The 21290-nt window shown below is 50.0% G+C and overlaps 9 protein-coding genes across 9 annotated transcripts; 3 read left to right on the top strand and 6 right to left on the bottom strand.

Moving 5' to 3' along the window:
- Positions 1-374: 374 nt before the first annotated feature.
- TRUGW13939_10534 (uncharacterized protein) lies at positions 375-2300 on the bottom strand (the record flags this gene model as incomplete). The annotated part of the gene is made up of 4 exons (XM_035493645.1): positions 375-1681; positions 1741-1961; positions 2021-2090; positions 2228-2300. The coding sequence occupies 4 exons, from the start codon at positions 2298-2300 to the stop codon at positions 375-377; spliced, it is 1671 nt and encodes a 556-aa protein (XP_035349538.1).
- Positions 2301-3078: 778 nt separating this feature from the next.
- TRUGW13939_10533 (uncharacterized protein) lies at positions 3079-6798 on the bottom strand (the record flags this gene model as incomplete). The annotated part of the gene is made up of 6 exons (XM_035493644.1): positions 3079-3681; positions 3738-3936; positions 3992-5991; positions 6045-6353; positions 6426-6614; positions 6724-6798. The coding sequence occupies 6 exons, from the start codon at positions 6796-6798 to the stop codon at positions 3079-3081; spliced, it is 3375 nt and encodes a 1124-aa protein (XP_035349537.1).
- A 469-nt stretch (positions 6799-7267) lies between these two features.
- Positions 7268-8868, bottom strand: TRUGW13939_10532 (uncharacterized protein; the record flags this gene model as incomplete). Its single annotated transcript, XM_035493643.1, has 2 exons — positions 7268-8362; positions 8413-8868. The coding sequence occupies 2 exons, from the start codon at positions 8866-8868 to the stop codon at positions 7268-7270; spliced, it is 1551 nt and encodes a 516-aa protein (XP_035349536.1).
- Positions 8869-9198: 330 nt separating this feature from the next.
- Positions 9199-9867, top strand: TRUGW13939_10531 (uncharacterized protein; the record flags this gene model as incomplete). The annotated part of the gene is made up of 2 exons (XM_035493642.1): positions 9199-9237; positions 9292-9867. 2 exons carry the CDS (start codon positions 9199-9201, stop codon positions 9865-9867), a joined length of 615 nt encoding a protein of 204 aa, XP_035349535.1.
- A 383-nt stretch (positions 9868-10250) lies between these two features.
- TRUGW13939_10530 (uncharacterized protein) lies at positions 10251-11429 on the bottom strand (the record flags this gene model as incomplete). The annotated part of the gene is made up of 1 exon (XM_035493641.1): positions 10251-11429. The coding sequence occupies one exon, from the start codon at positions 11427-11429 to the stop codon at positions 10251-10253; it is 1179 nt and encodes a 392-aa protein (XP_035349534.1).
- A 1173-nt stretch (positions 11430-12602) lies between these two features.
- TRUGW13939_10529 (uncharacterized protein) lies at positions 12603-14764 on the top strand (the record flags this gene model as incomplete). Its single annotated transcript, XM_035493640.1, has 5 exons — positions 12603-12643; positions 12706-12722; positions 12803-12951; positions 13009-14658; positions 14717-14764. The coding sequence occupies 5 exons, from the start codon at positions 12603-12605 to the stop codon at positions 14762-14764; spliced, it is 1905 nt and encodes a 634-aa protein (XP_035349533.1).
- Positions 14765-15495: 731 nt separating this feature from the next.
- Positions 15496-16504, bottom strand: TRUGW13939_10528 (uncharacterized protein; the record flags this gene model as incomplete). The annotated part of the gene is made up of 2 exons (XM_035493639.1): positions 15496-15832; positions 15888-16504. 2 exons carry the CDS (start codon positions 16502-16504, stop codon positions 15496-15498), a joined length of 954 nt encoding a protein of 317 aa, XP_035349532.1.
- Positions 16505-17377: 873 nt separating this feature from the next.
- TRUGW13939_10527 (uncharacterized protein) lies at positions 17378-19120 on the top strand (the record flags this gene model as incomplete). The annotated part of the gene is made up of 4 exons (XM_035493638.1): positions 17378-17389; positions 17457-17605; positions 17654-17727; positions 17793-19120. 4 exons carry the CDS (start codon positions 17378-17380, stop codon positions 19118-19120), a joined length of 1563 nt encoding a protein of 520 aa, XP_035349531.1.
- A 96-nt stretch (positions 19121-19216) lies between these two features.
- On the bottom strand, positions 19217-20754 carry TRUGW13939_10526 (uncharacterized protein; the record flags this gene model as incomplete). The annotated part of the gene is made up of 2 exons (XM_035493637.1): positions 19217-20107; positions 20161-20754. The coding sequence occupies 2 exons, from the start codon at positions 20752-20754 to the stop codon at positions 19217-19219; spliced, it is 1485 nt and encodes a 494-aa protein (XP_035349530.1).
- Between the last annotated feature and the right edge of the window lie 536 nt (positions 20755-21290).

Below are 21290 nucleotides of genomic sequence, written 5' to 3'. Positions count from 1 at the left end.
ATCAAATGAAATGAAGAAAAAAAAAACACTAACAGGGCTTATGGGGAATAATAAAAATTGGGGAAAGAATATTTAAACAAAAAAGAATAATCAAACCAGTGGAAAGGCGTGATATAGTTAATTGAATGATTGGTTTGGAGGGGGAAAGTATGATAAAGATATGAGACATGATTGATGGACACGATTTGATGAGGAACGGACGAGGTTATTTGATGTGGATGGAAACGGCCGTTCAGATGAATGTTTGATGATATCAATTGCTTCTATAGGGCATATAGAAGTCTGCCATAGTCCCGGATTTTATGTGCCATGTCTCTTGACAATTGAATTCTGAAAATGATTGAAGGAGAATGAAAAGCAAAGATAAATGTCAACTACAAATCGATCAAACTTCCGCCCTGCTGCTGGCGTTGCTGACCACTATAAGGGTTGTTCTGCTGGACGAAGCCGGTTTGTTGTGGCACGCCGGTGAATTGCTGGTTAAAAAATGGATTGTTCCCTGTCGGTGCCGATTGCACCCCTTGACCTGCAGAATTGATGAATGTGGCAGCAGTGTGGTGAGAAGGTAGACGGAGATCGCCGACATTGCCGAATGTATCCTGGCCTTCGCCGCTAGCAAGCAAGGCATTAAGGCGGGCGTGTTGAGGGTTGTTGTCATCTCGTCTCGGTTGCGCAGGGTTGGGCGCCTGGAAGTTAGCGATCGGGTTTGGTCCAGATGGATAGTTGCTAAACGCGGTTGTCGCTTGTTGCTCTGCCAAGGTGCTCAACGTAGGGGGACCAGTTCTGGCTGGCTGTGACGCTGGTCGGTTAATGGACGAGGCAAAGGGGTTGTTTGATCCAGTGGGCAAAGGTTTGAGGGTGTCGGGCGTTTGCTGGTTGTTGGTAGCCCAGGGGTTGTGAGTACCAGGCTGCAAAAAGTTGTCTTGCTGCTGCGGTTGTTGCTGCTGCGGTTGGCCAAAGCCGCCGGTATTTCCGTAAGGATTGTTGTTGTTGAATGAAGTTTGCTGAGGTTGCAAGTTCTGAGATTGGAAGAAGTTGTTTTGCGGCTGTCCAAACTGTTGAGACGGGTCGAAGCCATTCGGCTGGACCTGGTAACCACCGGGGAAGCCGGTTTGTTGAGGCTGAAAGCCTGTGGGCTGCTGCGCGTATTGGTTGTTGAGGTAGCCCGTTGTCAGGGGCTGCTGGGTGTCGATAGGGTTTCCAAACCAATCCACCGCGGGCTGTTGCTGGTAGCCTTGATTGAAGCCTGTGGGCTGCGCCTGGGTCGGTTGAACCGGGGTGTCGTCGAATAGCGACTGGGCATTGCTCTCTTCCAACTCGCGCTTGCGAAGTTCTTCTTCTTCTCTGCTCAGCTTGATCGCCTTGGCAAGATCGTCATCGTCATCGGCAGTGGCAGCGGCCCTGCCTGATCGTTCTCGTCGCTTCCTGTCCTCTTCGGCTTCATGCTTGCTGGCCTCAATAGCCAGTCGATATTCTGCATCATCCTCGTCGTTGCGCCGGCGATCGCGCCTTTCGCGGTCAGGCCGACGGCCGGAATCGGACCCTCCAAACCCTCCTCCTTGAATTCCGCCCTCATCGATGCCGCTGACGCGAGACTTCCACAGTTTCCGATCAGATCGCTCACTTCGCAGGCGGTCTTCGTCGAGAATCAACGCCGTAAGCTCCTTGGCAGACACTCGCACTAGGTCGTATAATAAGCATGGGGCTCAACTTTCCAACTGAACGCTATAAAAGACTCACCATTCTGGCCAACGTCGCGCCCCTCATCATCGATGTACTGAAACTCCCGTAGAGTCTTGATAATATAGACGTTCTTCCTCGCCCAGGTCACCACCATCTCCGAACCCTCGTGAAGACAGTAATCCAAAACCTTAAGTGACTTAAGAACGTGGCGCCAATTTTTCCCTTTGTCGTTCAGTCGCTTATCGAGCATCTCGACGATCTCGTAAAAGTCCGTGGGACTAGTAGGATTCCGTTAAGTTTCATCAACCTTATTTCATAGGGTTAGGGCGCATCATACCTGCTGAATGTCATAGCGGCAATCTCGCTCATTTCTGTGCCCGTTGGGCCCCAGGGGTCGTTGCTGGTAGCTATATGCGGGGTACACGCGATTAGTCGGGAGCATGGAGAGAGGAGCATCGCAACATCGTCAACTACAATAGCGACTCGCGAGAAGCACGAGAATTGGGTGCTTGCGATTGGGTTGCACCGGGAATAGACAACTTACCATTGCGCACCTTGACCTGCACTGACGAGTAGCCCTTGGTGACATTTTTGACACTGCGAACGACTTTCGACATGTTGTGTCTCCTGTGAAGACAGCAGATAAAACCTGCTGCCGAAAAAAGAATAGAGAAAAGAGAGAAAAAGGATGTTTCCTTTCACTGAGTTAAAGAGACCAGCTCCGAATCGCTTGGCTGTCTAACACGACGATAAAAAGGTGTGATTAGCACGAGTGCGCCACCTCAAGGTTTGCCAGGCGCACGGTGGACGAGACGGAGAGCCGGAAAGCCGAAGTAAGGGGCCAAAGGTTTACTGTAGGGGATCGCAGGTTGATAAGCGACGGATAAACAGCGATCGTAACGGCGCAAGTCCCGGAATAGGCTGATGATGGCGGGAAATGAGGAAGAGAGGATGAGAAGGGAGAGAGAGGAAGAGAAAGAGAGAGAGGAGGCAGTGGCTGAGCGCTGTCGGGACACGGCGACGTGAGAAGAGTGGAGTCGCCCGTACGTACAATGACGAACGTCACCGATCTAGAATGGGAGATTAACCGCGCATCAACTCGCGAGAATCTAGTTGACAAATTATTCCCTTGCGACCGAATTCAAAATTGTCATTCTTCTAGTACAAGGACTGGCTACCTCTGCTCTGCCTAACCAACACCGTTAGGCTTCAACGTTTTAGACTGCCAGATGTCAACGCTATGCGCCTTTGGGACATGGCCCCGCCGGGGGTTCTATGTATAAGTTATAACGGTTGGAGTATAACAGGGGGAAAAAATAAACAAAATCCGGTTCAAATGGAACTAGCTGAATAAAACACAATACACCGTTTTGACCCGACTTGCTGATAGCAATTCTACTCGATGTTGACGAACGTGAAGCTCGGTTGGCCCGGCACCGCATTCTCGCCCTGGAGGTTTTCTCTCTTCTCGCCAGTGCCAACAACAGTGCCACTCTTGCCGCCCTCGTCCACAGAAATAATCTCGATTTCCTTGGCGCCGGTCGTGCGCTTGATGCCCGTGACGAGTTCTTGAAGGATGGCAATCTCATCGTATGGCAGCTTCCTGCTGAAGACGGTGTCGGGGGCCTCGCGGCTGTTGATTAGGCGTCTCTTCAAGCCCTGCACAAAAGGCATCGCCTTCTTCATCTCGCCGAGCTTGCCCACCTTGGCGTTCAGTCCCTTGTCATCCACCGTCAATTTCAAGCTGTCAAACGACTCGCGCACGAGGTCGATGTATTTCTCTTGCCATGCGGGGAAATTCTTGGCGGCGTAGATAGTGATCTTCTTCGGCTTGCGAGGATCGAAAGAGACGTTCCGGCCCTTGGAGAGCTTTTTGGTATAGTTTGATTCTGACGAGGTGATGCTAGAGGATGTAGAGCGGATATACGCCGCGGCCGCAGAGAGCCCTACATCTGCTTCAGGCACTTCCGGGAAGACTTGGTGGTGAATAGTATCACCCTGTTCTAAATGAGTATACAGCGGGGACAAAAAAGAGAAATTTTTTTTTAACATACCTTCTTTAGCACCTCCAACCACACGTACTCAGACCAGTGAGGGGCAATTGGCGCAAGCATGAGGGCTTGAAGCTCAATGTATCGAGTCACAACATCCCGGTGCATTCCAATGCCAGCAGCCGTCGTCGCTTCACGGTATGTGTCACGAGCACCGACAAAGTCATACAATGCCGACCTGAGGGCGAGTTTGAAGTTGGTACTAAAAAAAAGAAAGTCAGCCCTCTGTAATCTTCAACATCCAGGTGGTTTCTTACTCATCGTAATGGGTCTTGGCCTCACGGACGAGAGCGTTGAGTTCATTAGTGAACAGCTTGTCCCATAAGACATCTGTAGGGCCAGTGCGAAGAGTATCATCTTTGGAAACCTCTTCAATCCATTCTTTGAGGGTAAAGAGACGCAAGATGTTGCTGTTGGCAACAGTCTCATCAAAATTGGCATCCTCGATAGCATCACCTGCATCAGCAAAAGCAATACGAGTCGCATCTGCTCCGTACTTGTCCACCGAGTCCTTCAATGTCAAAAAGTTACCCGTGCTCTTGCTCATCTTCTCTCCGTTAAGCAACAAGTGACCGTTGATGCGAATGCTGCGGGGCCATAACTCTTCCGGGAAAAGGGCAACGTGGATGTAGAGAAGGAAAGTAAGATGGTTTTGGATGAGGTCCTTGCCACTGACTCGGACGTCAAGGGGATAGAAGTATTCAAACTCGCGTCTCAGGCGGAGGAAGTTTTCTTTGCTGATACCACTCTTTTGAATAAGGTCGTCGTCAAGCTCACGCCTTGTAAAGATGTAGTCCCATACATCATCAATCATATTCTCAGGCTTGACATCTGGTAGCAAACCCGGGGTTTTGCCAAAGCGGTCTCCGTGAAGCAAGTGAGAGATGGTATAGTATGCCATATAGATGGTACTGTCACTCAAACTCTCAACCAAGAACTGCGGATCCCATGGAAGCCTAGAGCCGAGACCATAGGTTCTTGCACAAGCCCATCGGTTCAACCAGTCGAGGTTCTTTTCAAATCCGTTCCGTGTTTCCACAGAGTAGGTGTTCATTCCATTGACGACGTGGTTCAGGGTTGTTTTCTGCCACTCGGCATCATTTTCACCGTAGTTCAAGAACCATTGGCCCAAGTAAGCAACAACACAGTCATCCCCGCTTCGACTGACAACTTTGCCCGAAGGGTCTGCGAATGCAAAAGCAGCGCCATCCTTGACGAGAGACTGGCGTACTTTGTCCTTGGCAGTCTGAACAGCCTCTCCTTTGAATTCGCCAACAAGCATGGTACCCTTGTAGAAACCTTCAGAATATGCAAGGTCCTTGGCCAGAGCGAGCTGAGTCGCATCTTTGGGCGAATTGATCTTCATCTGTTTCACCAAGGCCGGGGCGGTCAAGTTTCCGTAGGTTGGAGTCTCGATGATCGGCGGAATCTCGAGCTCTGCCCATTCTTTCTTGATTCCGTAATAATCAGCTTTCTTCGCCAAGTCGGCAATCGTGGCATAGTCATCAGGGCTGTCCGATGGAACAGAGGTCACAACGCCGGTTCCCTTGGTGGCGGACACAGTTTCCATTGGCAGGATTCTAATAGTCTCATGAACAGACAGAGGTGCGGAGAGGCCAGTGCCAATAAAGGTAGAGCCTGGGCCTTCAGCAACCAAGGGTAGCTGGTCTTGAGTTTTGGGGAAGTGGTCGCTGTCGAAGAAAATACCCTGGAAAGCCATGTTCCAGGCTGCCCTCTTGGTCACAATGTAGTATTCCTTTTCCCCGACCTTGAAGATACCATATGTGATCTTGGGTCCCAAGAATATGGCCGTCTGGCCGTACATGGTCTCTGGACGCAAAGTAGCAGGGACGAAGTAAACGTTGGCGTCATCCTCAATCTTGCCTTTGACGAGCTCGGCGGCCGCAGGCGACCATTCCGTCACCTTGACTTTCAATGCCGTATATTCTTGTGGTCCGATACCTTCTCCTTCTGTTCGGTCGTGGTCCATGCAAGGCTGTCCATCTTTGGGGGAATAAATCGTATACCGGTTTCCATACAAGATCTTTCCCTTCTCATGGAGGCGGTTCATCTGCCAGCGCACAAAAGCATCATAGTAGGGGTTTGCATCAGTCGTCACCATTTGCCTACGCCAGTCAACTTTCGCGCCCAAGCTATCCAAGTCACGAATAGCCAGAGGCGGGAAGTATTGAAGCCAGTAGTGGGCATCGGAGAACTTGTGAATTTCCTCCAGGGGAATACCGATACTCAGCATAATCTGACAGCCTTGTTAGCACGGTCATTCCTTTTTTTGGGTTTAACTCATCCTACCTGAAACTGGTACTTTGCTTTGATTGTCTTTGCGGCAGCCTTGCTCTTCTGGCCAGAGAACTTTGTTGGGTCAACAGCAGTATCCTGTGTCGGAGCAGGAGGTTGATCTGGAACAGCTTCCTCCTCTTTGTAGCCTTCAAACTTTGTGCCAAATTTTTTGATCTCATCCTTCAGTTTATCGGCGCATGCCAGAATCGGCATTCCCGTACAGTGGAAACCCAAGGGAAACAGAGCCCGTTTACCCTGCATCCGAGCAACACTAGTCATGAATTCGACCTTCGAGGCAGTGAACGAGTGCCCTGCATGCAACTAGAATAAAACCATAATTGTCAGCATTTGACACGAGCTCGGTCGAAACCGATCATGTTTTTTGTTACATACAGTGCCGTTCATGTAGGGATACGCCATAGTGCCAAAGAACTTTGGATGTTTCGTATGAATCTCTTCTGCAGACATCGACCCGGCCGGAATTTCCGAAAGAGAGGGCGCGTCGACCTCGAACACCTTGTTGTCCTTCCATTGTTGCTGGTATTTCTTCTCAATTGCCTGGAGGGTGTTTCGTTTATCAAACTATTTGTCCAAGCGTTTTATTGTTAGCTTGGCTGTCCTAAAATTTGACTAATCTTCAGGAATGAAAAATTGTCCAAATATCAGAAGTGAAAGAAAAGGGCTTGCGTACATTCTCTATCTTGAGAGTGTTTTTCGAGCTGTTGCTGGGATCCAGCGCCGCGGCGGCGGCAGCAGCAGCAGCCATGATTGGGGGGGGGGTGCTTTGGATTGAAGAAAGCCCCTGCACTAAAACCGAGAATACGGTATAGGATTTTAGAAGTGAGTCCTCCTAATCAACCAGCGTCAATTTCCGCCCTAGACAATCCTAGCAGGCAGTATTCAAAGACAACGATTTTTTTGGCGGGGTTCTCTCGCGTGCTGCCCGCCCTAACACCGATTGCTGGATGCGCTAGGCTGGAAGTAGTTAGGCCAATTCAGGCACTTTGTATATCCAATGCCGAGTATATGAATCACATCAAGTTAGAGACTAGGGAAGGAAAAGTTACTTATAAAAATAAGTATGAGTCATTCAGATCATTGAGGCGCTGCAAAATTCCAAAAAAATCTACAAGAAGGTGGCTTGTTTGGGTTGTTCTATATAGTAGATTTTAAGCCTCGATGAGTCATATTCCACCAGCTCAAAGTCCAGTATTAGCATGTGCCTTCTTAAATTCCTATGTTAGAGGTGGTTGAAACCTCCTCTTTAGCTCGCAATCATAGTCCATTTTATCTTGAATCTTTTTGGCTATAAACTCTTCCGTATTCGGGGCCCAATAGCGAGATACAATGCTATCAAAATTTAGATCCTGGGTTCTGTCATATATTGGTTGAATATGGTCAAGAAAAAGGCCAGAGACAGCCCGAGGGTTGCTCAGCACTTGGAAAAACCAGAACGCGCCGCTTCCCCAGCCGGTGTTCATTGTATCTGCAATATATGGTTGTCTCTTAGGGTAAAGGGATTTTTCTTCCGTTTCGAAACATTTTATGAATTCACGACGGCGATCATCGTATTCTTTGAGATATTCGCCCTCGGGCAACTCGTCTATGCCACGAGAAGTGAGCCACCACGGTGGCTGAATCATTTCCACAGGCAGCAAGCAAGCCCACTCTAGGTCGATTATGCACCGTATGTGTAAATCATCATCAACAAATATATTGCTCTGATGAAGGTCGGTAAGACTGAATAAAAATGGCCCATTGCGCCGCGCATGTTGAAGATAATGAGAATAAATTGTTCGCATAATTCCAAGAGTCGCTAGTTGGGCACGGCCGTCGTACTCGTCGCATATAGAGTTTGGCTGGAACCGTATTTTGTTGTCGTGGCATCGAATCAGGTCAAGCACATACGCCTCGGAAGTACAGTATGTCTGGCGTCGGTCTATATCGGTTGGTATGCCTTCGTTCTCCATGTGCTGAATCCGAAGTGTGAGAGGGCGGTTTTCAAGCTGGACCATTCCGTGGTCATCGACAGTAAGGGACCCAATTTTTGGAAATATAGAGCCGGCCAGCGTCAGCATAATATTCGATAAGTCTTTGAAAAGATTCATTCGGCGGTTTCTGTCATGGCGGTGAACATCCCATGATGACGAAAGCATCTTTCCGGTGCTAGGTCCAATGTACTCAAGAAGGATGTATCCATAGCCGAGAGCGTGGGGAGAGCCTGAAATCACATAGTCGCAAGGCAAAGGCGTGCCGAATAAGGAAGATAGAAAACGACGAGCGTGCCAGATAAATCGGTTGAAGAAAGTTGTACTTTGGGGGAGCAGGAACTAAGATGATAAATTAGGAAGATATTCAACCACAGTCCAAAGCAGCTTACAGTGCGGTTGTTGTAGAAGCTAAAGCCCAATAGCTTTGGAATTGGCACAGAAGGGCAGTTCTGATTGATCCACATATATGCCGCAACCTCACAATGAAGCTTTTCATCTGCATTTCCCGGATATCGAGACTCTCCGACCTTATAAGGCAGTGGGAATCTAATCAAAACTCGCTTTCCGGCATAATGGCCGTTGCTAATGTCGACTGGAATGCACACGTTAAAGCTCCCGTGTCGCCACTCTTTCACTTCGGATATTTTGCAATATTTTGAAGAAATTCCAAGATGATAGGCAGTGGTAGCTTCGATGTTTTGTTGATGTTCATAAAGATGCACGAAGAAATCGACTCTTCGGCTCGGATACGTAAGTTGTTCTAAGATATTATCATCATTTTCTAATGCATATGAAAGGTCAATGGACTTGCTAAGCAGTTCAAGTCGTGCATCCGTGGAAACCATTGAAGATATTTCTCAATGTAGGTGACAACTCGAATGGCAAGGAGGATGTTGAACGGTATGGGGGGAAACCGCGTGCTCTGGTTGGCCCGTTCCGGATCTCCACAAGATAAGTGGGTCTTCAACGTGACTTCAAATTATCGCGAACCTTCCCTTCCTGTCAAGCACGGAGTCGTCCAACAGCCACGAAAACACTCGCTATCTTTTTGCATTTGTCCAATCTTTGCGAAACACTACTACGCTTCTTTCTTGTATTATTTATTTATTTTACCTGGCTGGATTGATTTGCGAATTACAAGGTCTCCGGAAGACGTCGTTCTTCCATCAGTCAAAATGGTCAACTTACTCAAGCGAATGCGAAAGCTCAACACCGTACGTGCCAATTTCTCTTTATATTATGAAAACAATAACTGACGTTCCATAAAGCGCCTCCTCAATATCCGCATTGGCACCGGGGCAGCCATCCTCCCTTCCATCAGCACTTCATTAAAAGACCAACCTGCCGTCACACGCATACATCTCACCTACGCACAATACATCAAGGGCGGACACATGGGCGCCCGCCAATTCTGGCGCCGATGCCTACCCCGTCTCAAATACCACAACCCAGCAATCCAAATGTCCGTCAAACAGACCGACGAACAAGACGGTCCCGCCGCGCTCACAATCTTTTTCTCGGGTGCCCCCAAGAGCAACAAGCACCACGACAGCTCGATCCAAGACAAATACGCGCCCACCCCGGCCGAGGGCGAAAAGGCAATTGTCATTGATACCAAGAACTACGACTACAAACAAATCTGGCAAAAAGTGCAAGAGGCCACGGGCGCCCAGGAAATCCCGCCGACGGCCGAGGAGGTGCAGCAGTTGGCCGAGTTTAAAGAGATGGCAATCAAATCGGAGCACGACAGGGTGCGTATTGCTGCTATGCGTCAAGCGAAGAAGGATCAAGAGCGTATGCTGCAAGAGGCTAGAGGAGAGGTGGAGAAGCTCCGACAGCTGTAAGAATACCCATTTTATGTCATTGTAAATTATAGCAAGTTGTTTTTTTCTTCTTGAAATATTAAAAAAGAATTGTATCAAAATTTACATAAAATATAATGTCATCAGCTATTAGACAAACATCAGAAGATATCTTCGTATCGTATGTCATCTCAAAACATCAACACTAGTGAATACACAAAAAGACTGGAAGCAAAAAGAATCCAATCATCGCCGGTAAATGGTATCTCCAAACTCCTTCGGATGCAATCCAAAAGACGCACAACGCGAGTACTCATCACCACATTGTGCGGAACTCAACATCTTGCAAGTTGTTAAATGACAAGGCATCCCCCCAAATACAAAGATAAAGAACCAATAATGAAATCCAATTCTTAGAATTGGGGTCATGAGTGATCAGGTGTGTAGTTGGTTTCGCCGAGCATGTTCTGCCCTGCAGTAACGGTAGGAGCTGTCGTTTGTGACGAAGCGGAGGGTGGATGGCTGGGCACGGTTGGTCCTTTACCCGTAGCGGCTTGAAGTCTCTGATCAAGAGCCCTCAGTGCAAGTGCTCGTCGTCGCTCGGCTTCTTCTCGCTTGGCCATCCCTCTCGCACCGCCGGTGTTGTTCAAAAGTGAAGGAAGACCGGCTTGGCCTCGGGCAATGGCATGTTCGTTACTCGAAGCGATGTCTTCCGCCGAGAATGGAGTGACGACCTTGATTGCCACGAGCAGCGCGTAGACTTGATCGGCGACAAATGCAATGGGAGGTTGTACCGCATCGGGAAAGAAGCTTGCAAAAGTAAAGGTTTCGCTGGCATCGCCCTTGAAACCTAAGCCGTCGGTTGAAGTGCCGGTAAGATCGGGCTGGTGTTTGTAGAATCGCAGGTACGTCCAGCTTGTTAGAAGACCAAGCCAGGAGAGAACGGCAGCGGTATCGGTTCCGAATAAGACGCCACTGATGGTGTTGGCAACCAAGAAAATGGCGGGAAAGTGCTTCACTCGGATTTTGATGATTCCCTTGAGGATGGTAACGGTATGTTCGGGGACCAGTTGCTTAAAAGCGACCAGGAAAGAGCCCTGAAGGGCGACGCCGCCACAAATCTGGGTCAGACTGCGAAGGACGGGATCGTCAGCGGGCATTGCGCAAGCAGTATCACAATCATCAGGGGAAATCCAGAACGCGTACCCTCGGAGACTGCTGCCGGTAAGAGCAGCCCAGATCAGATAAATCGGAATGACCAGTATGTTGGGGATGAGAGCGGTGGCCAGGATGAACTTGCCGAATTCCCTGGAGCTCCATGCCCGCTCGAGATATTTCCCTGCGTAGAACAGGGTTGCGCCGTTCAGGAGGACGGTGAAAATGTTCTGCTCGACAAAGGTGGCGGTCAAGAGGGACCAGGGATAGTAGTAGAACATGGACGGCACCAGGGTCAGATAAGGGACGATCGGAGTCTTCTGGGAGCCGGTGGCGCTGGGCGAGACGTCAAGCTGCCTCCATCTGGCGACATTGTACAAAAAGGAGAGGGCCAGCTGGCTGATGAGAAGAATGCGGGTGGCGGGGGGGATGTTGATTCGAATAGCCATGGTGGGCAGAAGCGATCGAAGCGATCGAAGCGGAGCGATGCGACTCGGTCGTCGAGGTCGCCGCAAGACGTTGTTTGACGACAAGATTATTGCAGGCGGAGAGAGGCTGGAAGGGATGTTTAGTGTTTAGTGTTTAGCTCTTGGCAGCCTGAGGCAGCAAGGCAGCCACCCGCGGTGGCCTCAGGCAGCGAGGCGGCGAGGCCCAGCGCGGCTCCTCATTGGCTGGCGGCGGTGAGTCTTTCAGCCTGTGCATTAGCTTGAAGAAACAGATAATTCCATTGGCATGTGCCGCATCTGCAACTATTGTTCAATTATTATTACTACTCGAGCGAAGTGCGCAGCCTGTTTGCGCGATGCCGACACCCGTGACATCGAGAGAGGCCTCAGGGCTAAGGCTGCAACGACACGCTAGTCTCTGACCCGCCCATCGGATCACCCCCCCCTTCCCTTCCCTTCCCTGTCCTTTCCTGCTCGCTGTCAACACCAAGACCGAAATGCGCCTCTCTTTTGCTCCCTCACTCTCTCGTCTCGTGCTTTTCTTTTTGTCCGTGACCAGCCAGTGACCGGAACGCGAAAGGCTTCGGAACCCAGCTGCTACTGCTACGGCCCACCGCGCCGGACCATTGAAACGGCCCAGGCCCGTTCCTCCGTACTCAAGTCTCAAGAGGCTCTCTCCAATCCGGCCTAGTGAGCCAAAACCTTAGCCCACGGCGCACGCATCTCAAGCCACAGCTAGCGCCGTCCCCAAGACCTGCAATTCTTCCTCCCACGAGTCTCGCCCAGACTTTCGAATTCAGCCTCGAATCGTCCTCTCGCGACTGCCAGCCCTTCGCGAAAGCCCGTCTGCCACTTGTTTCCGAGCCTTTACTGCTCATTCCTTTCCTTCGTCTGCATTACTCCACTATTCTGCTGGGTCCCCACGCCGATTCCCGTCGTCGCGCGCATTAGTTGGACATCGCGATTTTTGCCAAAATCACCCGGCCCTGCGCGCGCATCTCCAAGCTCTTTAACTTTCCCTACACCACCACCACAAAGAGCTGCGACCTTCCGCTTCTTTCCTAACCGTGTTGAAGTTTACAGCGCGCCGTCTGGCCGGCCCGGCTTGCTTGGGCTCTGGCATGCTGAATCAACCATCGAAACAGTCATCCAACGGTTGAGAACCCCAATGTCATCATGGATCTCACTTCTCATCACGTCAATTACTTAATATGGAGGTACGCTCTGTCTATCCACCCATTAAACCTAGTTGAACAGTAACACCTAACAAGACTCTCAGGTATCTCCAAGAATCCGGTTAGTTGCCGCCCCTGCGCTATCCCGACAAATGCACTATATCGAAGTCCCCCTTGGTGTGTCTAACAATTTTTTAATAGGGCATGGTGAAGCCGCTGTAATGCTACAAAGAGCATGGCTCGCTAACCCACAAACGTTACCTTTTGCTTCCCATATCAAAACACATGCGCTCGTCTCATTAGTACAAAAGGGCCTACAGTATCACGAAATAGAACAGTCCCTCGATCAGGTACGTCCTCGCGGTTACTGTGTTGGTACCTCCTCTCTTTCTTACAATTCACTCTAGGACGGAAACCCAGTCCCCTTTACGCCATCCAAGTATTTCTTTGGCCCAACGCCTCTGGACACGGAGTCGCTCAAAAGCCGCGACAATTACAACCAAGCACATCCCGCTCCCAGCGCCGATACGGCGGCAATACCGTCGCCAGCCGGCAGGCCTGTTCGCGACACTCCCACTGTGAATGGCCACCTGAGTACCGAACACACGTTACCGGCGCTCAATGTGAAGAAAAGCCGCAAACCCGAGCGGCCCGAGGCCGTAGTCAACGGAGATGATGGCGCAATGGAAATTGATTCTAACGGCACAACACACGAGCGAATCGTATCTGGCACCCCAGCAGTGAGGTCTCCGTCGCCGGGGGACACCATTGACGCAAATGGCGATGTAGATATGGATATCGACCCAGCAGCGGAAACCGAAGTCGAAACCCATGAGGGTCCGACGCACACGCTGACCACAGGACGAAGTGTGGGCGTGCAGATTGCCACCGCCAAAGCCGCCGACCTGACCTCAAACACGTCCATTATTGACTTGGATGTTCCCCGTGACGATCACGTGATGCGATGCGCATGGCGACCACATGATCCTTCAATGTTTGCCGCATCTGGCGATTCATTTTGTCACCTTTGGAAAATCCCTTCCCAGACTGCGCTAGAAGGCGCTTCGCCGACTTGTGAGAAAATCTATGACAGTAAAGGTGATGGTAGCTGGGTTACGGCTCTGTCCTGGGAACCCTCAGGCCGTAAACTAGCGGTTGCGACCTACAACGAAAGACGCTCGTCAATACAAATGTACGATAACAGTGGGAATGTGGTAGACCTGTTACCGACAGCTCCCGGGATGATCAACGGGTTGCATTGGGCTCCCAGCAGTCCATACATGGTGGTGGTGGCCTCCAACGATCAAAACTCCGAGCTTTCTCTATGGGACGATTCAGTTAAGCCTGAAGAATACCCGCCGTATCAAGCAATCGAAGGCCATGTCCACGATATGACCTGGGCCGGCAACAACCAAGTCTTTGTCTCGGGCGAAGGGCTAGTGTGGCAATGTGAAATCGACTCCAGCATCCACATCGTGAACAAATTCCAGTCTCGCAATTCCACCACAGAATGGTCCTTTGTACGGGGTGCTAAGAGAGGCGATTTTACTGTGGCTGTCGCGGCAGCTTCTTCTGCCGCCACCATTTGGATTCCGACGCACGACATCCTTGTCGAAGATGCGCATCGCGCAGCCATCACAGCTATTGAGCCGCAGCCAGAGTCTCATGAGCAACAGAATGGGCAGGCGTCCACTTCTTTTGTCTTCGCTTCTGCTTCGGTCGATGACACCGTTAAGATCTGGGATGTTAATCTCGAAACAAAGAACATCACATGTCTCCACACTTTATTCCTATCTCCCGGGGTGCCTGCTTTGGCTTTAGCATTTTCACCCGATGGCTACGCCGTCTCTGCAGCTAGTACGGATAGGCTGTTTATATGGAACACAGAGCGTGGCAACGAACCCCTTGCTACTTGGGTGGCCCCTGCTACACCGGAAGTGAAAGAGGAGAGCTCGGAGAAAACGATAAACGGGTCAAACGGGTCCCACGCGACTGCATACCGTAGCCTTGCGTGGGATACAAATGGGAAGAAGCTTATTATGGGGTATGAGAAGAAGGTACGGTCTTTGGTATTTTCCTTTTTTTTATATTAAAAATACTAATATTATATTGCAGATGGCAATTATAAGCCCCCAGGGAAGAGTCACAAACGCAACCGAATGATTCCTGCGTTGTCCAGGTCAACTCCCAAACTTGCAATTTTCAACTATACATAAGTTTTCAAATCGACGTCACTGCCAGTCAACATGAATTGTGACTGGCCTACATTTTTGAAAGACCAGACAGGATCTGGTTCAGCCGACACTCTCCCAGCTTCTACCCACAAGTGGCCCCATTTTGTACGCTATCCTTTGACTCGATTGAACCGCTACTTTTTTTTAGAGGGCCGACATTTGCTTTTATAACTTCAGCGGGTGGCTTGAAAACGGATGCCAACCGAGATTAGGTGTTTTCTCAGGCGCAGGTGGTGAATGCGGGTTTTGTTTCGCATACTAGGAGGTGTTTTCTTTCATTTTGTTTTCTTTTCTTTTGATTTGCTTTTCTTTTCTTTTTTCTCCGGAGCAGACGGCGGTACGAATCTATATACCAACTTACAGCACGAGGGCACGAGTTTTGGGGTATCTGATATAGGATCGGAGTTTCAACCTCTGAGATGGTTATATGGAATACTGATCAATGATCACCCGACAAGAGACATTCGTTGTTAGGTCGACAAGCCAGGAGGAAGTAATTAATGATCAGCTGCATGCGGGCATGAACATATGGGACTATTTATACTCCATTTCAGGTGACTGTGTCAAACAACCTGTATTTTTAAATTAATTTGACATTGAAATACGTCAAAACTTGACAATACTGCTTCTACGTGACTTGCTCTTTTGAAATAGCCAAAGCTAGCGCTGGATTGGATTGAACTGTCGTTCTCGTCGCAGCTTTCGCCTTCGAGCGCGCACGCGAAACCCTTCTTCTACATCATTCCATCCGCGCATCCACGCCGAGATGCCGTCTAACAGGGTGTCGAAATCGTTCTCGTTTTCGTCCTCGGCTTCCTGGGGTGCATGTTGTTTCTTCCGTTTCCATCTACTTCGTGACTGAGACGGAGAAGGAGAAGAAGAAGAGTTGATAGTAATATCTCGCTGGCGTTGCCACCGGCCAATCCAACTTTCCAGTCCTCGAACCGTCCCACGAAGACCCTCGAGCTCTATCGTATCTTCGACTATATCGGATCTCCTAATTGCAAGCAACATGGTCAGCCTTGTTTTCTCTCTTGATGTCGACTTCTTACAGTTCATGTATCTCGTGGTCCAGTTCAATGATTCGCTGTGCCATGCCCTCGCACTTGCTAGTGAAAAGATCATGGATATGACAAGCCTCGACGCGGCGCTGCTGCAGCTCGGCATTGACAGTTGACAGCTCTTCCAGAAGCGCCGTCAGGTCAAGCGACGTCTGCTCCATGGCCCGATTCTCATCTTTTCGCCGGCGCGTCGTCGTCGTATGAGGAATAATAGCAGTCGGCGTAACCGTCCCCGTCCCAGCCTCGGTAGTCGTCGGACTATTATTACTTGCACTTCTGCTAACGGGCCTGTTCTTGGCTATTTCGCGCGTAATTTGCGGTCGCGGATCAAGCAATTGCCCCTCCAATCCATCCAGATATCTCTCGACCGCCGCGCGCCCGTCTCCATCCAGCCCGCGAAACGAATCCTGCGCCGCGGCGAGTTGCGCAATGCGCGCCAGGCGAGTTTCGAGCTCATCATCATCATCATCAACATGCGACTGCTCCGACTGCTCCGACTGCTCGGTTCGACCGGGTTCGCTGAGCTCGACGTCAATCGCGGAGTCGGTGAAAGAGGGCGATAGCCGGTGGTGATGGTGTCGTTGCGACAAAGGTGGAGATGTCGCCATTTTTAAGGGGAGCCACGTGGGGATAAAATTAGGATAGCATGTATGATACCCGGAGTATGTGGAGGCAAGAGCTATAGTTGCAATGATAAAAATAGAATCTTTATGGATAAGCCATCACCTTTTTTTCTGCTCTGATCGTGCAAGGTCACTCTGAAAGTGAACTGTTCAAATGTTGAGTTAGTTGGAGAAGTAGAAATCGGGCGGAATCGCAAAGCGGGGCCGGACTAAGATAGATGATGGACGTCAGATCAGGCCCCAACCACGCGATATTTCGGGGTTTACTCGCTGAGTATGTGTCAATTGATATAAAGTGAATGTAGATAAGACAGTATCAACGGGAATTGAATATGTGAGATACTGGAAGTCTGTGACACTCGGGGCGGATCTCCATGTATGCATATAGGGCCAGTCTAACGGCGCATTTAAGCATAACCCGGTGGAAAAAAATGCAAGACAGATTTGTGGGAACAATGCAGGGGTGAGCAGAAACTATACCAGTATATTTTCTATAATAATGCATAACAGTAATCTATCCTATACCACTGCATAACTTGCACGAAGGCTGCCCGCGCTAAACCGCTCTGGGCCGTTGGAGAAAAAAGCAGTGGGGCTGCGATAACTAGTCCGGTGCGGCGATGAGTCAAGCAGCAGCTTTCATTCAGCCCACCGCATCGTCTCGTGTTTATGGCAGCTGGCTCAGCTGGGAATTGTGCTGAAGAACAACTTTGAAAAAAAAGACCTCTGTGGTATATTCTCTCAGCGAGCTCTCCTTCCTCCTCACGCATTGAAAGCCGAGTCGAGCGTGCACGTGGTCAACGCAACACCTGCCCCCCACCATCCCACTGATATTCATCAGTGCGAATTCCGCTCAAGATGACGGCGCCTGTAAGCATTCTACTCTTCTTTTGCTCGTCGTTTTCACTCTCTCGCTATTCAAAACTAACATGCTCAGGCAACAGTCGTGCCGTCTCTCGACGTTGCACAGGAAGTGGTCGCCAAATCGCTGAATTCTCAATACCCTCCAAATGTGCTCCCCTTGACCGCCTCGATTCCTGCCGATCTTCTCACGCCAACTGTTGCATATCTGAAGATTGCTGCCAAGTGCGTGTGCTTGGATTCTGTGTGAATTCTGTCTAATCCCTTGGGTAGATCGAAACTGTCGTTTTTATATGAGAGTGCCGCGACGACCGAGACCATAGGACGATATAGCTTTGTTGGCGCAGGTACATATTCCTCTCTCAAGATATATATATATATATATATATATATTATACTAACTCGTGTGCAGACCCTAGAAAAGTCATCAAAACCGGCCTCGGCCACGGCCCCGAGTGCGATCCGCTCCCGCTTCTTGAGAAAGAATTGTCCGAGGTCCGCAGCGCGACGATACCAGGACTGAAACTCCCTCCCCTGACCGGCGGCGCCATTGGATATGTCGGGTACGACTGTGTGCGATACTTTGAGCCCACGACGGCTCGCCCGCTCAAGGACGTGCTCGGCGTCCCCGAATCCCTCTTTATGCTCTTCGATACCATTGTTGCGTTTGATCACTTTTTCCAGGTTGTCAAAATCATCACCTATATCCCCATTACTGCAGGGGGTGCTCAGCTAGAGGAGGCGTATCGAAAGGGCCAACAGGTGATCCAAGAGAAAATCAACATTCTACTACATCCAGATATCCCGCTTCCGCCGCAGGGCCCTATTCTTCCGAACCAAGAGTATAAATCGAATATCGGCCAAGCAGGCTACGAAAGCCATGTGACGAAGCTCAAGGAGCACATCAAGGTCGGAGACATATTCCAAACCGTGCCGTCGCAACGACTAGCTCGTCCGACCACCCTACACCCGTTCAACCTATTCCGACACCTTCGCTCCGTCAACCCTTCACCCTATCTATTCTTTATCGACTGCGGCGACTTCCAGCTCGTGGGTGCCAGTCCAGAGCTGCTGGTCAAGGAAGAAAACGGCCGCATCATCACTCACCCAATTGCCGGCACGGTCAAGCGAGGCAAGACGTCCGAGGAAGACGACGCCCTGGCCGCCGAGCTGCGAGGCAGCTTGAAAGACCGCGCCGAACACGTCATGCTCGTGGATCTGGCTCGAAACGACGTGAACCGAGTGTGCGATCCCATCACCACGCAGGTCGACAGACTGATGGTTGTCGAACGATTCTCTCACGTGCAACATCTCGTTTCCCAAGTATCAGGTGTTCTTCGTCCGGATAAGACCCGATTCGATGCCTTTAGATCCATTTTCCCCGCCGGTACTGTGTCCGGAGCACCCAAGGTGCGCGCCATGCAGCTAATCGCTGAATTGGAAGGCGAGAAACGCGGCGTCTACGCCGGCGCTGTGGGCTACTTTGGCTACGACAAGTCAAGTGCGGACGGATCGAGCGAGATTGCTGGTGACATGGATACCTGCATTGCCCTGCGCACGATGCTTCTCAAGGACGGCGTTGCTTACCTACAAGCTGGAGGTGGTATCGTCTTTGACTCTGATGAATACGACGAGTATGTAGAGACTTTGAACAAACTGGGTGCCAATATTGCGTGCATCAAGGGCGCGGAGGAAAAGTATTTGCAGTTGGAAAAGGAGGTTGCGGCTGCTGGGCAATGATGAAATACAAGTATATATAAGTTCTACTAACCAACCAAAATATGTCCTCTTAAAAATATCAAGACTTTCAATGTTATACATGTATTACAGGAGCATTTATGCCACAGTCTCGATAAATGACAAGAGACTGTCGTGCAGTGTAGTCCTTTGTAGCCGCTGGTTCGAACAGGCATATTCCTCTGTAGGAAACCATTCGTTGACGCTGTCTTCCCCCTTGAGAAGCATCTCTGCAACAGCTTTTCCTGTGAGCCAGCAATAAGCCATGCCATGACCGCAGAATCCTGCAGCTACCCATTCCCTCGACGCCCTCCGCCCAGAAATATCGTCCGGGACTCTTCCCACTATGGGGGCTTCGTCCACTGTAAACCCCATAACCCCTGTCCACTTATCCAGGATGCGAGTTCCCTTGCCACCGCGAAAGCGCTCCTCAATAGCCGTCTCGAGTGCTTTGAGCGCTTCTTCACTCTGCAGGTCATCTCGCACATTCCCGATATCCGCATCTTCAACCGTGACATTCCCCGACAACAAAGCCTTGAGCAGACCCCCACCAATATAGATATCGCCCGAAGCAGAAAACGGCGACTGCGTGATGTAATCATAACCCGGCGCATAGTGCAAAATCCACGAACGCCGATCCCCAACCCGTGGGAACTCGGCAGGCGCAGCTTGTCGTGTCATCTGCCCGCGGATCGGGAAGAGCTTGCCTCTGAGGCCTGGAAGAAGATGGCCAGCATGGCCGTTTGTGCAGTGGATAACGTAGTTTGCGTGGATCTCTCCTCGCGATGTTTTGACTACTACAGGATGTGTGGCTGACGCCGAGGAAGTAGTAGTGCTTATACTCTCGACTGGCGTGTGTGTTTCAATGGTCAAGTTTGGATATTTCCGGCTGTTGAACAGGTAACTTGTGACTGCTCCAACGACTTTGTACGGCCATAGAGCACCGGCCGGGCCAGTCATGCATCCTACTGCGTTGACTGTGCCGAATTTCTGCCATTGCTCAATGTTAGACAGGTTGATGTATGTATAGATAGAAATCCTACCTCGTTGATATCATCTCCTTCAAACACCAGCCAGGTGTCTTTTTGGTCTGGAAAGTCCGCCAGATAGTCCGCCAGTTTCTCCTTCATCTTGTCGAAGACTTCCTGGTCATAATAAACATCCAACCCGTCCACTCGCCGCACAACTGCAGACGATGCCTCTGATCCCAAACTCGCACTCAGCTCCAGCAAGGCATCCAGCTGCGCCAGACGAAACTTGACAATCTTCCCAGCGCCTTCCCTACCATGTAGTTCTTTCAGCTCGGGGTAATCCACATACGGCACTTCTTTACAATGCCCACCATTCCGACCCGTCGCCCCCGAGGTCAGCGAGCGCGCCTCGAGGATGCTGATTGCGAAAGTGGGCTGTTGCTGCAGTAAATGATACGCGGTACTCACTCCAGTAATGCCCGATCCGATAATAACAATGTCGGCCGTCGCGGGCAAAGTCGCGGACTGGTGGTTGGCGAGCTCGTGCACTTCGCTTTGCCAGTATGCTGTCGTGGGATTGGGGACTGGGAGGCCGGGGTCTTGCGAGGCTTTGGTGGCCAGAGCCGTGCAGAGGCGAGAGATGTCTTCTGGGTGGGATTTGGCCATATCAGCTTTCTTTGTTTGTGCGTAGTCGACATTTTAATGTTGTAGGTGAGATAAGAAGTTGGAGATGGTAAATGGTGGAGTCGTCAACTGCTACCCCGCCTGTTCAATATTTGGGTTATACAGGTACGAGTGAAACATGACATGGAATGATTGATAATTAGATCTGGAATATGACATCTGGAGATGATTAGTTTCAAATGTTACTTGATCTAGAATTAATCACTAGTGCATTAGCTATATTAATAAATATATATATAGATAACATTGAAACAATTGATCTAAAATCTAGATACCTTTAGTATTAGCCGATAAACCGTGCTATATAGACGGTTACTACATATGTAGTTTTGCACTAGAATCAATAAATAAAAACATTGATTCAAGATTGCGTCTATTGTAGTCTATCATTTATGTACATAAGTAGACGTAAAATGGCAGCCTCAGGCACGCGCCAAGACTATTCCCCTGGTGACGGGCCCGAACCGACTTTTGTTGACATGGACCGTCATTGGTGCCTGAACCATCAAGCAACAAAC

Source organism: Talaromyces rugulosus, chromosome VI (genome assembly GCF_013368755.1).
Source record: "Talaromyces rugulosus chromosome VI, complete sequence".
Classification (NCBI taxonomy): Eukaryota; Fungi; Ascomycota; class Eurotiomycetes; order Eurotiales; family Trichocomaceae; genus Talaromyces; species Talaromyces rugulosus.
The sequence above is the reverse complement of the archived record's forward strand: the minus strand, read 5'-3'. Positions and strand labels throughout refer to the sequence as shown.